General features: G+C 42.6%; 2 protein-coding genes across 3 annotated transcripts in view; both read left to right on the forward strand.

Annotated features, from left to right (window-relative positions):
* Positions 1 to 1,082: 1,082 nt before the first annotated feature.
* On the forward strand, positions 1,083 to 12,604 carry LOC121298416 (telomeric repeat binding factor 2, interacting protein). Its single transcript, XM_041225541.1, has 4 exons — positions 1,083 to 1,854; positions 2,584 to 2,934; positions 9,211 to 9,245; positions 11,825 to 12,604. Exons 1-4 carry the CDS (start codon positions 1,188 to 1,190, stop codon positions 12,524 to 12,526), a joined length of 1,755 nt encoding a protein of 584 aa, XP_041081475.1. The 5' UTR covers positions 1,083 to 1,187; the 3' UTR covers positions 12,527 to 12,604.
* A 2,999-nt stretch (positions 12,605 to 15,603) lies between these two features.
* Positions 15,604 to 18,888, forward strand: part of LOC121297967 (E3 ubiquitin-protein ligase RNF123) — a 159,067-nt gene continuing 155,782 nt past the window's right edge. Inside the window, exons 1-3 of one of the 2 annotated variants that reach the window (XM_041224620.1) lie at positions 15,604 to 15,824; positions 16,745 to 16,851; positions 17,697 to 17,784. In XM_041224620.1, the coding sequence (XP_041080554.1) occupies positions 16,770 to 16,851; positions 17,697 to 17,784 (170 nt within the window). In that variant the 5' untranslated portion in view covers positions 15,604 to 15,824; positions 16,745 to 16,769. The remainder of the gene's footprint in view (positions 15,825 to 16,744; positions 16,852 to 17,696; positions 17,785 to 18,888) is intronic. The other variant, XM_041224621.1, reaches the window with a different exon arrangement.

Raw genomic sequence — 18,888 nt, forward strand, 5'->3', positions numbered from 1 at the left:
GACTGGTACAATAGTAATCCATTTAATGTGAACTGAGATACATGTGACATCTGAGAAAAAAGTGAGTAGAATGGACAAGCCTAATTGAAATCGAACCCTGAACCATATTGGAGATGTTCCTGAAACACCATCTGTAAATAGTTCTTGTACAGTTAGCACATGACATCCTAGCGCCCATCTGCCCGCTATCTTATCTACCAGTCTGACGAGGTCTGCTGTGACAATGGTGACTGAACAGACTTCCAACGGAGAGAGTCAGCCATGTATTGTCTTACAGAATACATATCTGGGATTCCATGGCATTTTAATCATTCACGTTAAGGGCAGACTAACATGATAGTGTTCATGCTTTCTGTTTAAATTGTAACCAACATGCAATTTAAAGTAAAATAAAAAAATCTACAACCCCTAATGTGCTTCCACTTGGGTGACAGAATGCAGTACACGAAGTTTGTCCCTGTTAGTTTCGTTTCATGAAATCAAACTTAGATAATCTTCTTTTGCTGCAGTAGATTTTGTAGTTGACTCTATTAGAAGAGCCTAATACGACAAAAAAACTGTCACTGGCCTGCCAGACCTAGATTATGTGTTCTTTGGGGAAACTGTTTCTAGGCCTGCCAAACCGGATAGCTCCTAGAAATCGTCAGTATGGCTCTTTTAAAGGATTTTTAAATTTTTTCTTGTGCGTTCTAAAATTGCGAACTGGTAAAAAATAGTCTTTCTGATATATGCAAGAGACAGAGAATTGCAGCGACATTTGAAATGGTTGTGTTTTAAACAGTAAACTTTACCAACACAGAAAGGGCCCAAAACAAAAAAAAAAAAAAAAAACCAAAAAAAAACCCTCTTCGTTGATGATACAGGTTGCCCCTTGCGTTTCTTCATCAGACCCGGCAGTGCCAAGAGGCGCTTCTTGCCTGTAATCAGGCTGGGTGGCGGGGTGATGTGCCGCATACAGGAGCCGGGTGCAATATTCAAAGAGCAGAACACAAGGGCTAGAGTCGTATAGCTAGAGGCTCTTTTTGCCAAAAAGGTTAGAGTCGTATAGCTATAAGAAATCCAGAGTATGGCTCTTTTTGCCAAAAAGGTTGGGCAGCTTTGGGTTAAGAGATACATAGGACTGCCAGTAAAACCACCTTGATGACAATGCCTGATTTCTGTGTCTTTGCTGTCTGACAGGTAGGAGGATGCAGTCCACCGAGTGCGATTCGTCCAGGGAGAAGCAGCAGTGCCCTATCCCTCACACCATGACCCTCTTCGTTGATGATACAGGTTGCCCCTTGCGTTTCTTCATCAGACCCGGCAGTGCCAAGAGGCGCTTCTTGCCTGTAATCAGGCTGGGTGGCGGGGTGATGTGCCGCATACAGGAGCCGGGTGCAATATCCCTGGCCGACCCGAAGGAGCAGAGTGGGGTCGCTGCTCCGGGATACATCTCCGTGCAGTACATCCTCGACTGTGTGGAGAAAAACGAGAGGCTGGACCTGGAGGGGTACAGACTGGGGTCGACCCAGCAAGAGCGAGCTGATTCTACAAGCAGTGGCGTCTGCTGGACGGGGCGCGTTGGGTACAGCAGAGAGGAGGATGATGCAATCCTGCGATACCTCAAGGAGCACAGCAGCAAGGAGAGCCTAGTCAAGGGCAACAAGATCTGGCAAGAGATGGAGCGCGCTGCCGTGACCTGCCATACCTGGCAGTCCATGAAGGACCGCTATAGAAAGCACCTGGCCGGCCGGATGGAGGCGTTCCAGGTTGAGGACCTCACAGCCTCTCCCAGCAGTGCGGCAACACGTTCCACCAAGAGGAAAAGCAAACTCGAGGAAACCGAGGCCATGGACACTGCATCAGACCAGCAAGGTGAGAGCTCTCAAACACACAAGTGCTGTAGTGCTCCGTGCTGTTTAGAAAATAATACACAGTGCTCCCTCTTTATATTACTAACTGACTAACAGTAAAACATAGCATTGCCTGACCGTGAATTAACCAAATTAATGAAATATCCAATTCCTGAAATATCACGGGAGTGCTGTATATACATATTTTAAAAGATTGCTACTCTACCAATGTTGATATTTGTAACCACAATAGACGGTGGTGCCCATAAAATAAATATTGACCTCTATTAATTAAGTGTCTTTTCCCCTGTGTAGTATGCATGCAATAATGTTGATTTTGATTAGAAGTTGTAACACTAAGGTGGTAATAACTGAAGAACTCCAGTTCACAATCACATTAAGTATCACTGCATTGAAGACATTATATTTAGCAACTAAAACTTGTATGTTAATGTTGTCACCGAAAGAAATAGTATTCAATTAATTTGTAACGGCACATTCAGACAGCAAAATGTCTGTTTGTTTTGGAACACTGGGTGTCAACACAAACACCATTACATGGGAAAAAAGGCAATCTCTTTCTGTATTCTGAGGTGGTTCGAATTTGTGCAGTTCTGGGGTATTTTACTATTTCCTGAGATATAAAATAACTTTGTGTTTTGTCACTGGGGTTTTCTGAGGATGCAATGTTTTGTTTCTGACTCTTGTGTAAGAGAGAAATCTTTTTACGATATGTTCAATATTTCCCAAGTGAGTGGACCCACCTGTGCTTCACTTGAAAACCAGGTTGTGGAGGAAGAGGAAATGAAGGAGCTGACAAACGGAGAAGAGAAAGAGGAAGAAATCCTGGAGAAAGAGGTGAGAGACACAGAAGTGGAGGTTCGTCAAGGACAAGAGGTAACTACGGAGTCCGCCCAGCTCACACAGAGCAGCAGTGCAAAGCGCCGGAAATTGGAGATTCTGGAATTAGCAGTCCGAGAATTTGAGGTAAGCCCTACACAGGAGCAGGGGTGTGGAATTTTTGAAAACTTCTTGTCCAAGGGACAAAATGCTACACAAATCTACTTGCCCCCTCCACATCGCACAAAACGCACACACAAAAGTAGAATATAACTAGGATTTTAACAGTGAACACAATCAGTCAATTGGTGAGTAATAACCATTTTTGCTTCATGATGAGTGCAGTGGCAGCATTGTCACTGGCACCAGGTTTGCCTGGATCCTTTTCATTGTTTATTCTTTATCCTAACTTACTTTGCTGAACGCAAAGTTGAAAAGACTGAAAAGACTATAATCATTTCCTGATGGTTTATTTAAAAGTGGTGAGTTATTATACAGCACACTTTTTTACCTTGCGCAAAAAAAAAAAAAAAATTACTTTAACCCTTTGAGTAGTGAGTTTTAGAATGTTTTGATGGGCCCACTGGAGTGATTTTTTTTTTTAATTTTTCATAATTTCTCATATTTACACCCCTCACATTGACACAACAGTGTTAATGGTACTACAGGATGTTTGTGCTGGCTCCGTGGTGTCAGGGTGGGTGCTGTGCTGAGTTAGTGGTGCTCTAGGATGTTTGTGCTGGCTCCGTGGTGTCAGGGTGGGTGCTGTGCTGTGTTAATGGTACTGCAGGATGTTTGTGCTGGCTCCGTGGTGTCAGGGTGGTTGCTATTGTGGTGCTGTGCTGTGTTAATGGTGCTCCAGGATGTTTGTGCTGGCTCCATGGTGTCAGGGTGGGTGCTGTGCTGTGTTAATGGTGCTCCAGGATGTTTGTGCTGGCTCCGTGGTGTCAGGGTGGATGCTGTGCTGTGGTAATGGTACTCCAGGATGTTTGTGCTGGCTCCGTGGTGTCAGGGTGGGTGCTGTGCTGTGTTAATGGTGCTCCAGGATGTTTGTGCTGGCTCCGTGGTGTCAGGGTGGGTGCTGTGCTGTGTTAATGGTGCTCCAGGATGTTTGTGCTGGCTCCGTGGTGTCAGGGTGGTTGCTGTTATGGTGCTGTGCTGTGTTAATGGTGCTCCAGGATGTTTGTGCTGGCTCCGTGGTGTCAGGGTGGGTGCTGTGCTGTGTTAGTGGTGCTCCAGGATGTTTGTGCTGGCTCCGTGGTGTCAGGGTGGGTGCTGTTATGGTGCTGTACTGTGTTAATGGTGATCCAGGATGTTTGTGCTGGCCCCGTGGTGTCAGGGTGGTTGCTGTGCTGTGTTAATGGTGCTCCAGGATGTTTGTGCTGGCTTCGTGGTGTCAGGGTGGGTGCTGTGCTGTGTTAATGGTGCTCCAGGATGTTTGTGCTGGCTCTGTGGTGTCAGGGTGGGTGCTGTGCTGTGTTAATGGTGCTCCAGGATGTTTGTGCTGGCCCCGTGGTGTCAGGGTGGGTGCTGTGCTGTGTTAATGGTGCTCCAGGATGTTTGTGCTGGCTCCGTGGTGTCAGGGTGGGTGCTGTGCTGTGTGAATGGTGCTCCAGGATGTTTGTGCTGGCTCCGTGGTGTCAGCGTAGTTGCTGTTATTGTGCTGTGCTGTGTTAATGGTGATCCAGGATGTTTGTGCTGGCCCCGTGGTGTCAGGGTGGTTGCTGTGCTGTGTTAATGGTGCTCCAGGATGTTTGTGCTGGCTCCGTGGTGTCAGGGTGGGTGCTGTGCTGTGTTAATGGTGCTCCAGGATGTTTGTGCTGGCTCCGTGGTGTCAGGGTGGGTGCTGTGCTGTGTTAATGGTGCTCCAGGATGTTTGTGCTGGCTCCGTGGTGTCAGGGTGGGTGCTGTGCTGTGTTAATGGTGCTCCAGGATGTTTGTGCTGGCTCCGTGGTGTCAGGGTGGGTGCTGTGCTGTGTTAATGGTGCTCCAGGATGTTTGTGCTGGCTCCGTGGTGTCAGGGTGGTTGCTGTTGTGGTGCTGTGCTGTGTTAATGGTAGTCCAGGATGTTTGTGCTGGCTCCGTGGTGTCAGGGTGGGTGCTGTGCTGTGTTAATGGTGCTCCAGGATGTTTGTGCTGGCTCCTTGGCAGCAGGGTGGTTGCTGTTGTGGTGCTGTGCTGTGTTAATGGTGCTCCACGATGTGGCGGCTGCTCCCCAGGTCCTACTCGTCTACAATAACAAAAACAACAAGCACAGAGCTCCGGCACGTTAGTTTCATAGTAAGGGGCTGTACTCACGTAGCTGCGTCCCCTTTGTACTGCCAGACTCCTCCCTGTGATCAGCACGGTCTATCCCATCGTTGTGTGTCCCACAGCTGATCACAATAGATTTGTTTAGCAAGCTAGCAACTATGCATGGTAGGGCAGGCAACCCCAGGCAATGTGGGACAGGAAATCCCAGGCAATGCGGGATAGGGCAGGAGTTGATCCTTGGGAGGAAGTGGCAGGAGCACACCTTCGGAGGCTAACTTCAGCTCCTCTGTTGGTGGAAGCGGGAGCAAAAGGTTATCTCCCTCTGGAGCTGGAGGCAAGAGCTGCAGGTAGTCTCCATCTTGCAATGGAGGTGGGAGCAGCAGGTAGTCTCAATCAGGCAGTGGAGGCAAGAACAGCAGGAAGTCTCCCCCTGGTGATGGAGGTGGAAGCAGCAGGAAGTCTCCCTCTATCAGTGGGGACTGGTGTGGATCTCCTCTGGTCACTCAGGACTGGTGCGGATGTCCTGCGTCCGTGGATGTGCTGTTTCCCACTTCTGGACACCAAGTGTCACACGATGGCTTGTGTGGTGACGTCAGACCCGGAAGAAATAACACTACAGGAAGTAAAAAGGTTGAACAAAACCACAAACACGGATACAAAACAAAACAGAATGTGGGCCAAAACAGAAAAACAAAACAACCAGACACGGATCAAACAAGTATCATGCTAGTCTAAACTAGCTGGCGTAGTAATTATTATTTTAAGATTGACTCTCTTGTCTCATGACTCACTTCTCTCATTCTGCCCTGAACACATCAGCCGTGACTCTGCAGGTTCTTACAGTGGTGGTAACTGGCTATCAATTTTCTTATTAATCCAGTGGCAACATTTTGCATGGGCTTAATCTCCGTGACGTAATTATTGAATTAGCCAACAATCACGTATTTTCCAGAGAAGTGCATAAAACAATAACAAATAATGGCAGATGAGTTTTCACCCGTCCTGCAAAATGTAATACATAATAAATCCTAATAATATTACATGCACATATAGGGGCGGGACACACCGCCACATTTTAACATTGCGAAGACTTAACTACAAAGTAAAAAACAAACAAAAAAACACATACACACCAAAGTATATATTGAAATTAGAGCTGTCACTCAATTCAAATTTTTGATCAGTTAGTTTATGGGCATTAGTAGATTAGCCAGTAGATTAATCGGTAGATTTATCCGTGTACATTTTTAATAAAGGTAACGTTCTTATAGTGGCTGTCCTGCATGTAATAGCCTTTTCACACTTGCACACTGGAGCCAAGCCGAGCCCTCACAGTACAGCTAATTTCACACTTGTCATTTTGTCGAGCCTAGCCAAGCCAGGACTGTGAAACTCTGGCCTTGCAAGATATCTGGTACTAGCTCGGTGCTGAGCAAGGCTGGGGGCGAGGTTAACTCGTACTGTCCGAAACAATAAAGTCTACCAAAAGATTTCACAGTAATCGAGAAATATGGAACTAAACCACAGCGCAAAACAGTGTTGTGAAAAAATTTTAAAAAAATAAAACGATTACAAAAAAACTAAAGCTTATAACAGTAAAGCGGGTCGGACAGCAAAAGTAAATATTATGATTTAACAGACATAGTTCTTGATCACAGACCTCTATTTTCTACTTCTATTTTTCTGAAGTGTTTACTGACATTTTTCAAATACTATCTGTAACATTTAAAAGTTATTATTATTAGACAGTCCGCTGCCGCATTTGTAGCCTAGTTTAAATTACTTTACGATTTCAGCTTGAGTGCCTTTAAGTAAGACGACACTGCAGGCTGCAACTCTATTGTCATTTTTTATACACAAATAAGCTTACTTCATTTGAAAAACGTCATGAACAATACAAGCAACTTCTTACACTACTTGGTTTGATTAAATGAGTAGTACACAACAAAATATGAAAGCTGAGCATTAATTTCAACAGTGAACGACAACTTGTTAATGAAAATAGAAAATACTGTAGCCTACTTCAGTAGGATCATTAGCCTTCTATATTATATTAAACCAAAATAATAAAACATAATAACAATCTCATTGTCTCTTGCCTTTTTCAATTAATATAATTGAATTAACAGAGAATAAAAACATACTAAGATAACAAATACCTAGCCTAAGTTTAACTAGAGTTGCTAGCAACTATAAAGGCTTCCAAGAAAACATGGTTCAGTCATCACAAATAATCACTAATACAGCTCGCTTATGTTTCCTATTATTAGTTAATGGACTACTTAAGTTGTGTCGTGTAAAGAGCATAATCATACGCTGAAGTTTAAATGCACTCATCTGTGTTAGATACAGCTGAATAGCTATAGGCCAATTTGTGGGTTTTGAACCTTAGCAAATGTCAAAGGCCATGGATAATGACATTTTTTATAGAGCATGTATGACTTCCTATATGTGTTCCATATGAACCATGACGCTATCTGTGATCCCTGAGGCGCAAGGAGCCAGTTTTTAGCGTGACCTTTTGGAGAGGTCAAAGGTCGCCGGTGATGACATTTTTCATAGAGCACATATGTCTTCCTATACGTGTTCCATTATAACTATGACCCCTTCGGCACACCATAGGAGATAAAATTCAACATTAATTCTTCGCTGCATCCATGTTTTTTAATGAAAAAGCAGGGATTTTACTAAATTTAGAAAGGACCTTTCCCTGAGAAAACGTGACAGTTTTGGTGCTGATCAACATTGTGGTTTCAGACAAGAAGATCTTTGAATATTTTCTGCAAATTCACGTGCATCGGGAAATTGTTTTTTCGCTGCATCCGTGTTTTTTAACAAAAAAGCGCAGATTTTACAAAACTTAGAAAGGACCTTGTCATGAGCAAACGTGACAGTTTTGGTGCGGATCAACGTTGCGGTTTCAGACAAGAAGATCTTTGAATAACACTGTTCTGTTATGTGTCATAAGTCGTTTTTTAATTATCAATATTGTCGCCAAACCATGTGACCAAAACACGCGATTTTGAAATCGACAGTACTTCACATTACCATCTACTATCATACTCGGTTTCATGTCTCTAGTCTATTGCAGTATGGATTTATAGTTTAATATAAGTAAATATTGCACTCGTGAAATTGTTATTTTGCTCGCATATATAACAAACTTCTGTGGAGGGAATACCATACCACGCATGAACACAGAGTGCACCAATGAAGTGCCAGATCAACAGAGAATAAAACCCACCCCAGTGTCAATCTTTCTGTTGCACCAATTAGAAAAGCTACTTGGAGGCAATTGACAAACCCCTTCCTTTTTATAATATGCGCCCTTACTGTTGCACCACGGCAGTCAGATAAACAACCGACTGCTGTATGTGATGTTAAATTGCAAAAGTTAATAGATTAAAAAATCTGCGTTTGGTGAAATTTGTCACATGACCGGGTATATGTCTAGCAAGTTATTTAACGTTTAACCACTTCTTCAGAGTTTATGCATTTAAACGTTTAAAAAACGTAAAATTCCCATCCCTTATATACTGATGCACAATGAAAACGCAACAGTCTAAGTTGTTCATCAGTAACTCATTGGACACATACATAATGTTATTTACATTTTAAATAGTGAGCAGATAGGCTTCTTGATTGTTTGAGTAGTATTGTTCCTTGGGATAACAAAATACTGAGTTCAAGTCATGTAATTTAATACAAACTCCAGGTGTTCAGTGTTTGGTATTTGAGTTGAGTTAAAATTGCCAAAATGAGATGATTAAGAATCAAGCCATTCAAAAAGACATGATTTTAATTAATGCAAGAACAATGAAAGATACGACCATGCCCCGTTTGAGTAATGAAGATCACCTGGATGCTATCAGCATTATTGAAGGCGGCCTGTCTGTGAGAGAAGTTGCCCAGAGAATGAGATGTTCTGCTTCAACAGCAGACTAGTCCAGAGAAACCAGGAAACCAGTTCTGTGAGGGAAGGCAGAGGGTCAGTACACCGGCCCAGGACTGTCATATCCGACTGATCCATCTGCTTAATCGTTTTCAGACTGCAGTGGCTACAGCACGAGAAATTCCTGGAAGAAATAACCCGCACAAAAGCAGAATGACATCACCGCCATCTGCAAGAAAATGATTTGCATGCTTGGAGGCCATTCAGGGGTAACATGTTGACAACGGAAAGATGAAATCACCGTCTTCTGTGGGCCAGAGAACACCTGAGGTGGCGGCAGAGAGAGCGGTGGAGTGTTTTATTCACAGATGAATGCTGTTTTGCCCTTCACAGACCTGACGGAAGACAACATGTGTGGAGACGTCATGGTGAGTGTTATGCTGACTGTTGCATTGTTCAAGGCAACCGGTGGGGCGGTGGAAGTGTGACGATGTGGGGAGGAATCTCCTTTAACACAAGAACACCTTTGGTGAAGATTGAGGGCAACCTTACTGCTCAGCGATACATTGACAATGTCCCTGAGGCAACAGTTTTTCCATTCCCGCAAGCCAATCCGGAAGTGTTGATTTTCCAGCAGGACCATGCAAGACCATAAAGTGCTAGGATTACAGATGCACGACTTCAAGAAAACAATGTTGAGGTCTTGCCATGGCCAACTTTTTCTCCACACCTGAGTCCAATAGAACATCTATGGAAGCAAATCGTGAGTGCCATCCACAGGAAATAAGTGCAACCATCCCACAGTCTATCCAGAGGCTGATCAGGTCTATGAGTCAATGCTGCCAGGATTGTGTTAATGCTCAAGGAGGTCATACCCAATACTAACTTTGTAATGTTTTCATTTTGAGAGTGTGTCACGTTTCATCATGATTCTTTGATCTATTTTTAGTAGTCGCCAATTGATTTGACCCTGTTTTTTTTCCCCCAGTTTGAAATGTCCAATTGTATTATTAGGCTCAGCTCACTTCTACCAGCCCTGTGCTGACTTGGGAGTGACAAAATGTTCCTTTCAGTGCAGTTTCGAACACATAAATAAACCATTTCCAAGATGCAAATAACCGATGGCAATTGCCGTGCTGCTCAACCCATTTTGCCGCAGTGCCGCTCCAAATTTTAAAAACTTGCGTCAAAAGTTGCCTCCGTGCCTGCCGTCATTGCCACTGGTGAATGTCACCAGCACATCTGATCTGCAACCCTATCACAAACTTGCTCAACGTCAGCTGGCCCGTTCTGTCACAGTTCAGTTTTGTCTCGGCTAATTTTGTCACGCAAGGAAATGACTCATTATTATGATGTGTTATTGTTGCCATTCTTTGTACTATACACCTCCCAGCGCTAAGCCATGACAACGACGTATCATTTGTTAATAAAGGGCTAACAGAGGGAGGGGCGCTATTTAAGTTGTAAAACTGAGCTAAATTTGACCACGATTAAGTTCCAGGGATTTCAGTCACAGAGTTGTTGTCTGGCAGTGTCACTGCAGTTGTGTGATTTTTCCCGACCGTGAGCATTGCCAAACTTGCAGCGAATTAAAAGAAAGATAGAAGAAGAGCTGGCTAAAGAGGCAGCTAAGTGTTCCAGAATTGATGTAATGTTCAGGTAGGAAACGGGTGTACAACAATTCGTCCCCCAATACTAACATATTTAATAATAATAACCACTATTTCACCGACAGTTCTCACCCCCTCCCAGTCCCCTCACAAATGTTTAAGTGTGAGAATTTGGTCCAGTAGCTATTTATTTAAACTGTACATTAAAAAAGTGCCATTTTAATTTTAATGAATAGAGCAAATTACCACAGTGTATATAAATCAAAATGTTCCATAGGGCCACATTAAATGAAGTAAAGCGTTCTGTATATGGATTTGTGAATATCCTTCCACTATATAGCGTATACATTTTAATTTACAGCTTAGTTAAAATTGCCTATCATATATCACATTACAAAAATATATTCTATGGTCATGTGTGGTATAAAGAGATCTGATTCTATGCTTAAAATTGCAACACTTTCAAACGCAACGTGCAGTACGCATTATAACTCCTTTTGGGTCTTCAGCATATAGAAATTGCTAATTTATATGGACACTTCAATGATCGTTGCTGGGTTATTCCTCCGAAACACCCACGCTAAATATGAACACAATAAGTAAATAATAATTCACTTTGTTCAAATTCTTACACTAGTAATCAAAACACAGTAGTTCTGTTTTTTTTTAACTAGTAACGTGTGCTTTCATGAAAGGGGTTAGCCTGTATGCTCAAAAGCAGCATTCCACTTTTTTCTTGACTCGAGTTTCTAATTTGAACCATTCAGCAGAATGAATATTATGGCCCCCAATAAATTCAAATGCAGCTTGCTTTGTTGTTATTATTATTAATTATGATAGTGTTTTATTGTTATTAATATTAATAATAATAATAGTTGTTGTTGTTGTTATTATTATAAATATTTTGTATTGCTTAGCAGATACCCGTATCCATCTTTTATCTCTTTTTTTGACAAAAAAATAATCACTTCCATATAGCCTTCTTTTACTTTTTATTTTCAGATCATGCAGCAATCTCTGCTTAGATAATGAACACTATAGGCTTGTTGTATGTCTTTTTAGTTGTTTTATGAATGAATACAAAATCGCCTTGGTGGTCTTGGGTTGGATTTTTGTTTTGCCTCTTTGCTCCGTAGAACTGCCTTGGTGCCCCTGGATTTTCATGCCCACCAAAGGCAGTATTGCCTTGCCCTTCGTGAACTTAAATTCATGCCCTGCATTTCAAATTGTGCTTGTCGGTTCTGTAATTAAATTAAATTGTGCTTGTCCAGTCAAGTTACTTGGCACAGTAAATCCAACTCAGCTGCCTAATCTACATCTTGAACGTATCTTTCTTGCATATATATATAGTATTGTTATCTCACTTGTCTGACTTATTTTATCTATTATTTTTTCAGTTCAATGATACGACCACAGATCTAGAAGTGACTGGTGAGGCAAGAGTCCAGGAGGAAGCAGGGGCCCAGAGTGTTGTAGATGAGTTGGAGGTGCCCCAAAGCCCCTTGTCTTGGCTTTGCACGGTTGTGAAGTACAGGGACTCATTCATTGTAGATTCCGAGACGCAGGAGGGAACGTCCGACCACTCAGACACCTCTGAAATCCTGGAAAAGAGGATTGCCCCAGAAACGGAACCAGGGGCTGAAGAGAGAGAGGCAGGGACCCAGAGTGTTGTAGCTGGCCAGGAGAGCGTGCCTGTGGCTGGGAGAGCTGAGTTAGTGCAGCCCCAAAGCCCCTTGTCTTGGCTTTGCAAGTTTATGATGCACGGGGACATTTTAGATTCCCAGACACAGGAGGGTGAGGAGGGGGCGTCCGACCCCTCTGAGGCGGAGGTGGTAGACGCCATCGCTGCTGTGCAGTTTCTGATGGATGAGTTTGGAGTGGACCTGGCGTGCGTGATGCAGAGCTTCCTGAAGAACAGCGGTGATTTCCAGGCTGCGCGGCACTACCTGCGTACCGGCCGCACATTGGATGGGAGACCCCTCTGGACACAGCACGACGACCTGGATCTGCAGTCAGGAGATCCCATCACAAAACAGGCTCTAATACTTAAATATGGGGAGGAGAGCGTGGCCAAGAGGGTGGCATTTTTCAATACCTGATCTACAGAGGGATTAAAGGCGTTTTTCAATACCTGACCTGCAGAGGGATTAAAGGCGCTTTTCAATACCTGATCTACAGAGGGATTAAAGGTGTTTTTCAATACCTGACCTGCAGAGGGATTAAAGGTGTTTTTCAATACCTGACCTGCAGAGGGATTAAAGGTGTTTTTCAATACCTGATCTACAGAGGGATTAAAGGTGTTTTTCAATACCTGACCTGCAGAGGGATTAAAGGTGTTTTTCAATACCTGACCTGCAGAGGGATTAAAGGCGTTTTTTGATCTTGTATGTTGATTTAATAAAAATAAAAAATAAAAGACTGAAGTGGTTCACATTTTTCAGCGCAGTTTGGAAACTGGATTGTTTTGGTTCCGATTGAAAGAAAAAAATAAAATTACGATGATGACAATATTACTGCCTCCAATTTATAAAAATGAATATACCAGGATATCAAAGGGATTGTGTTTGTCAGCTGAAATCCTTGTTTGAATGTGCACTAGCTTTAACAGGATCACTGGGTGTTGTGTTGTCGGCTGAAATTTTTTTCGAGTTTGCGCTAGCTAAAAAACAATCACCGGGGAAAAAAAAACTTTTTGTGACCAAGTTTTTGTAAAAAAATAAAATAAGCTATTCATTTTCCTTCTCAATCGTTCTTAATAAATGTTTTATGACCATTTTATACTGTTGGTGTTTATTCATGGAGGTGTGAATATACAGAGTATATAGAGTCCTGTCAAGTAAATACTCGCTCTCTTCACAAGAGAGGAGCTGTGATCAGGTTACTCATAATAATAAGAATAGATTTTTTAAACTTTGGTCATCACTCTTAGTTCAGTCGTCCATTACATTGAAATTAATTAATTCAATGCACACATCATGTGCAGTTAATCTCCTCTCCAGATCTTTCTAACAGAGCTGCTGTGATTTGCACAGACAAGGTGTTGGATGGGATTTATGTAAGGGTTTGTTTTCACAATCCAACTCCACCAGTTATTGTGAAGTACTGCAGTTCCATTGGCCTCACTGCCATGAGCACAGAATTTAATGCATTGTGAAGTACTGCAGTTCCATTGACCTCACTGCCATGAGCACAGAATTTAATGCATTGTGAAGTACTGCAGTTCCATTGACCTCACTGCCATGAGCACAGAATTGAATGCATTGTTTTCCGTTGTTGTTTCTTTCCATGACAGTCAAGGACACAGTACAAGATGCATCTACAGTGGTGTATCGTCAGGTTTCTACACAACTGAGTCAAAACAGTCCGTCAAGTCCTGAAACTAATAACAGTGCTCTAATAAGAACAATACCAGAGTGCCTAGTCTCATGGTGGATCAGATGTATGAATCCTGTAAATGCAGAAACACTGGGGTTTGCAGCATGTGTTTCCTGTTGAACACCATTCTGACTCCTTGCTATATAAATATCTTGATACCCTAGAATACAAACACATGCCAAACATTTGAATGAGCCCCGAAATGTTACCCATTTACTACCAATGCTGAACACCTGGATGTGATATTTGCTATTCATTTTCTGAACTGAATGTCATACTGCAGTCCATTGTGCAAAATCATTTAGTGGCATAAAATGAAGAACAAATCTACCAGTAGGGCACTGCTCTTGTGTGACAGCTTTCTCATTACAATAATTTGAATATCTTTGAAGCGTGGATGATTATTTATTCATGGATACCAAGATATTTGCTAAATAACCATTCTGAGGTAAAATGGGCAACAAATGTCCCACTCCGAGTACCATAAATCAGCTCAGTTTTTTTGTTTTGTTTGTAGGCCGGAGTGTGTATTGAATTGTGCAAGAGCTTCACTGCATGGGACTGACACCACTAACCAGCTGAGAGCTATCTGCAGTCAGCACACTAACACAGACTGACACCACTAACCAGGTGAGAGCTATCTACAGTCAGCATACTAACACTGAGACACCACTAACCAGCCGAGAGCTATCTGCAGTCAGCACACTAACACAGACTGACACCACTAACCAGGTGAGAGCTATCTACAGTCAGCATACTAACACTGAGACACCACTAACCAGCCGAGAGCTATCTGCAGTCAGCACACTAACACAGACTGACACCACTAACCAGGTGAGAGCTATCTACAGTCAGCATACTAACACTGAGACACCACTAACCAGCCGAGAGCTATCTGCAGTCAGCACACTAACACAGACTGACACCACTAACCAGCCGAGAGCTATCTACAGTCAGCATACTAACACTGAGACTGACACCACTAACCAGTCGAGAGCTATCTACAGTCAGCACACTAACACAGACTGACACCACTAACCAGGTGAGAGCTATCTACAGTCAGCATACTAACACTGAGACACCACTAACCAGCCGAGAGCTATCTGCAGTCAGCACACTAACACAGACTGACACCACTAACCAGCCGAGAGCTATCTACAGTCAGCATACTAACACTGAGACTGACACCACTAACCAGTGAGAGCTATCTACAGTCAGCACACTAACGCCGAGACTGACACCACTAACCAGGTGAGAGCTATCTACAGTCAGCACAGTAACACAGACTGACACCACTAACCAGGTCAGAGCTATCTGCAGTCAGCATACTAACACTGAGACTGACACCACTAACCAGCTGACAGCTATCTACAGTCAGCATACTAACATTGAATTTCAAAAATGTAACTCATTTTCATTCTCAGATTTGGTCACAACAAATAGACTTATATAGCGCCTTTCATGACAAGCCAGCCCGTACAAGAGGAGGTTTAGTTAAGGACACCCATAACCGCATCTTAAATGCTTGTATGGTATGTCATATTAAAAATAAAATTAAAAAATGAGGTTACCATCAATATCATGATCGTTATTATTATTATAATTAATAGCAACAATAATACTATTAGAAATATTAAAATGTCACAAGTTTTAAAAAAAAGATATCAAACATGAGTCGTAAATGAATTTATTCACAGAAAAATTGTAACGGGACACCTTACTAGACTTACTTTCGAAATGCGCTTTCTACAATGTTTCTTTCCTGACGAGCAGCCTTATTGGTCCCCCCGCCTTTCCGTAGATTCGGTATGCCGTACAGAGTAGGGTTGTTGTTGTCAGAATTTAAAGAGGATACCGGATTACAAACCGCCCCTTCCTTGCTCCCGCCTGGATCTCAGCGATAGAACCGACCCGAGCGTCGCCGAGCACCCAGAACCACTGACAGAAACAGGACAACAGCGACAGAGAGACAGACAGAGGCAGGGAGACACAATCCGGGAGATCAGTCCGAGACAGACCAGTGTATGTAATTATGAAGAAGCTCAATCGCTCACACAAAATCCATCATGAAATGTACAAATGTCAGTTTCACAGGTTTTAAATAAACGTGTTCAGTCAGTTTTTAAAAAGAATATTTCTGTTTTTTTTAATGAAACTCCAATTAATACTGTTAAATAAGAGCACTCTCGTGCAATTCTATGTACATTTTATATAATTCTTTAATAGTGAAACGAGCACGTTCACATTTCACTAACTTTAATGAACTGTGTGTAAATAGCACACTCAACGCTGTTTTGTTTAAAACGCTCCACAGTAGCATTAGTAGAATTAAGATTTTATAATTTGCTTGGATGTCAAATTTATAGTAGCCGATTCGTTTACGTTATTATTAGCTAAGATTTCGTTATTACAGTGTATCTAGAAATTGTCAAACCTAGTTTGAAAAGATGTATTTTTGTAATAAACAAGGCAAACAGTTGACAGTATTTCTGAATTTACTGAAGAGAACTATAGTGTTCATGGAAGTTCCTCTTATTCTGTTATCCTGGAGGCTGGGTTCCAATTCTGCTCTGTTAACAAGTGCAGTTTGGTAGTCTTAATCATGCCATCATGTATCGTCAATGCATATGGTGATACGTATTGTGACATTAGTGTGTCGTTACAAGTACTGTCTGGCACTTGTCATTTTCCATTGTGTTGATGGTGTTTCTCTCTCATTGACCTGGTCTTGTTGCTGGTGTTTCCATTCTGTTGATGGTGTGTTTCTCACCCGGTGACCTGGTCTTGTTGCTGGTGTTTCCATTCTCTTGATGCTGGGTTTCTCTCCCAGTGACCTGGTCTTGTTGCTGGTGTTTCCATTCTCTTGGTGCTGTGTTTCTCTCCCAGTGACCTGGTCTTGTTGCTGGTGTTTCCATTCTCTTGATGCTGTGTTTCTCTCCCAGTGACCTGGTCTTGCTGGTGGGAAGGATGAGCTCCAAGGGGGGTGGCACGACGCTGTCCCACCGCAGCTACAGGCTGGCCTCAGACACAGACATGCCCAAAGTGGCAGGTAAGCTCCCTTGAGCACTAGGACTGGCTGACATGGGGGGCTGGCTGTACACCTATACAGTCTTCTGGTAGTGTCCACTGAAAAAGATGCAATGTGTACCTGTCACAGTAACATCTTTACATAGATCTAGAGAACTGCTTATCCAAGTGATGGAACTTGGTTAGGACATTCTTCAGCACAAAGATTCAGAATCTGAAGATGTACTATATAGAGGCACCTGTACACCCATGCATTCACATATTCATCATATTCATTATTGTTTGAATACATTGTCAGCTTGTTTGTGTGTAGATCTTGATAAATTTCTCCTGAGTTTGTAAACCTCCCACTGGTTCTACAGTGGAGTCAATTCACTTGATCTGAACAGTATCATTTATCTTGAGCAGAAGAAGTGTTTCCACATACTGTAAATCAGCCAATGTAATTTTTTTTACCTTGATACAAATACTCATTTGCTTACCTAATGACAATTAGGTTTTAAAAACCACTTCCTCAGTTTTCATGAATTTCTTCATTGCCATGTGCTGTTCTGTACTACTCTATTCTGTGCATGCTGTTGATAGATCTGATTGTGAATTCACAGGCATACTTGTTCTATGGTAGTGCTTATTCAACCCATGACAAGTTCTGTAGTAAGCAAGCATTTGTGTAATTGAAAAAGCAACCAGGTTTGTAAACCTGTGGTCTTTAAAGAGAGCAGTCAGATTAGTAATAGGCTTCAACAATATGCTGATGAGACAGTGGGAAAACGCTGCGGGCAATGTCAGCAAAGAAGGTCCTGTGAGTCGGCTGCCTGCCTGCAGTGTCCCTCTGCCCCTCTCACCTTGCTGTGTCACTCGTTCCAGGAATCGTCAATGAGAAGCTGTTGAGTGACTATCTAAACCACATATTCCCCAGCACCAGCAAGCCTCAACAGCCAGCAGCAGCGTTCAGGTAGGGAGGTCTTCGCAATATACATATACGGGGGCTACTGAAGGAAGCCAACAACAACAAAGTGGGGGTTCTGTTTTAAAGTTCAACTGCAGATTTGTTAGTGCTGGGTCAACATGTTTCGCATGTTCAAATATTATTTTAAAATGTAAACTGTATTCTTTCACTTTGAATTGGCTGGAAGACAAAAGTATGATTCACACCATATTGCAGTAAAGAAAAAACATATAATGCCCTGTTTATTTCAGACCTCATTTATGAATTGTTTTCCTTTGCTTGATGTCTTTTCGATAGTCATTTAAAGTTGTTAAATGAACAAAGTCGAACTTGGTCATTTGCCACATCACCCATTTTCCTGTAAATTGTTGTTTAGTTGTTTTCTATACTCTTGCAATTGTTTTATTCCACTTTAGAAATTTGATTGATTGGGTAATAAAAATGGTTTCCATCTTCACTTCCTCTATCGGTGTCACTCCCATGGTCTAGTGTGAAGGCAGAAAGTGGAGGTGACCTTCAGCACAGGAAGTGAGGGTACCAAGAAGCAGCCATTGGACCCTTGTGAAGCTGCAGGGCGGTACTGAAACCCTTGTAAAGCTTCAGGGTGGTACTGAAACCCTTTTGAAGCTGCAGGGCGGTAGTGAATTGGAACAGGGGATACACAGTAGGGGTTTAACCAGGAAGCATGGCAAAGAAAGGCTGAGACAGGGAATAAGAACCACAATGTTCCTATATTGTATCTATACTGAACTTTATGTATGTATTATTGAGTAGACAGTGGACTAATGTTGAACGCAGCCTTGTTGATGTGTTTTGGGTTAGTGTAATGCTTTTGAATTCTCTACTGTGTCACTTTCTCTCCCTGACATTGGGAGCAGCGTGCCAGCCTTGATGTGTGGGGTCAGGTTACTGTCTGCTCTATCAATAGACCCGCAGTAACGAAGGCCTCGGCTGCAAAAATAGCTGACGAGAACAAGCAGAGCCAGCGCCTGCCCTGTCCGTGCGATCGGGTTGCTGTGCAATCCACAGGAGGCTTGTGCAAGAGCACCTGTGACCCCGTGATGATGTTCTTGTCATTGGAGTATGGAGTAAGCTTGCCTGCAGTCGAGG

This window comes from Polyodon spathula, chromosome 23 (assembly GCF_017654505.1).
Source record: "Polyodon spathula isolate WHYD16114869_AA chromosome 23, ASM1765450v1, whole genome shotgun sequence".
Lineage (NCBI taxonomy): Eukaryota > Metazoa > Chordata > Actinopteri > Acipenseriformes > Polyodontidae > Polyodon > Polyodon spathula.

What these genes read in the sequence shown, in the direction of transcription:
- LOC121298416 (XM_041225541.1), top strand. Translation starts at nt 1,188, where the DNA reads ATGCAGTCCACCGAGTGCGATTCGTCCAGGGAGAAGCAGCAGTGCCCT. An exon ending in CACTGCATCAGACCAGCAAG is followed by an intron (nt 1,855 to 2,583) that starts GTGAGAGCTCTC and finishes ATATTTCCCAAG; the next exon opens with TGAGTGGACCCACCTGTGCT. An exon ending in CACAAAACGCACACACAAAA is followed by an intron (nt 2,935 to 9,210) that starts GTAGAATATAAC and finishes TGCCCTTCACAG; the next exon opens with ACCTGACGGAAGACAACATG.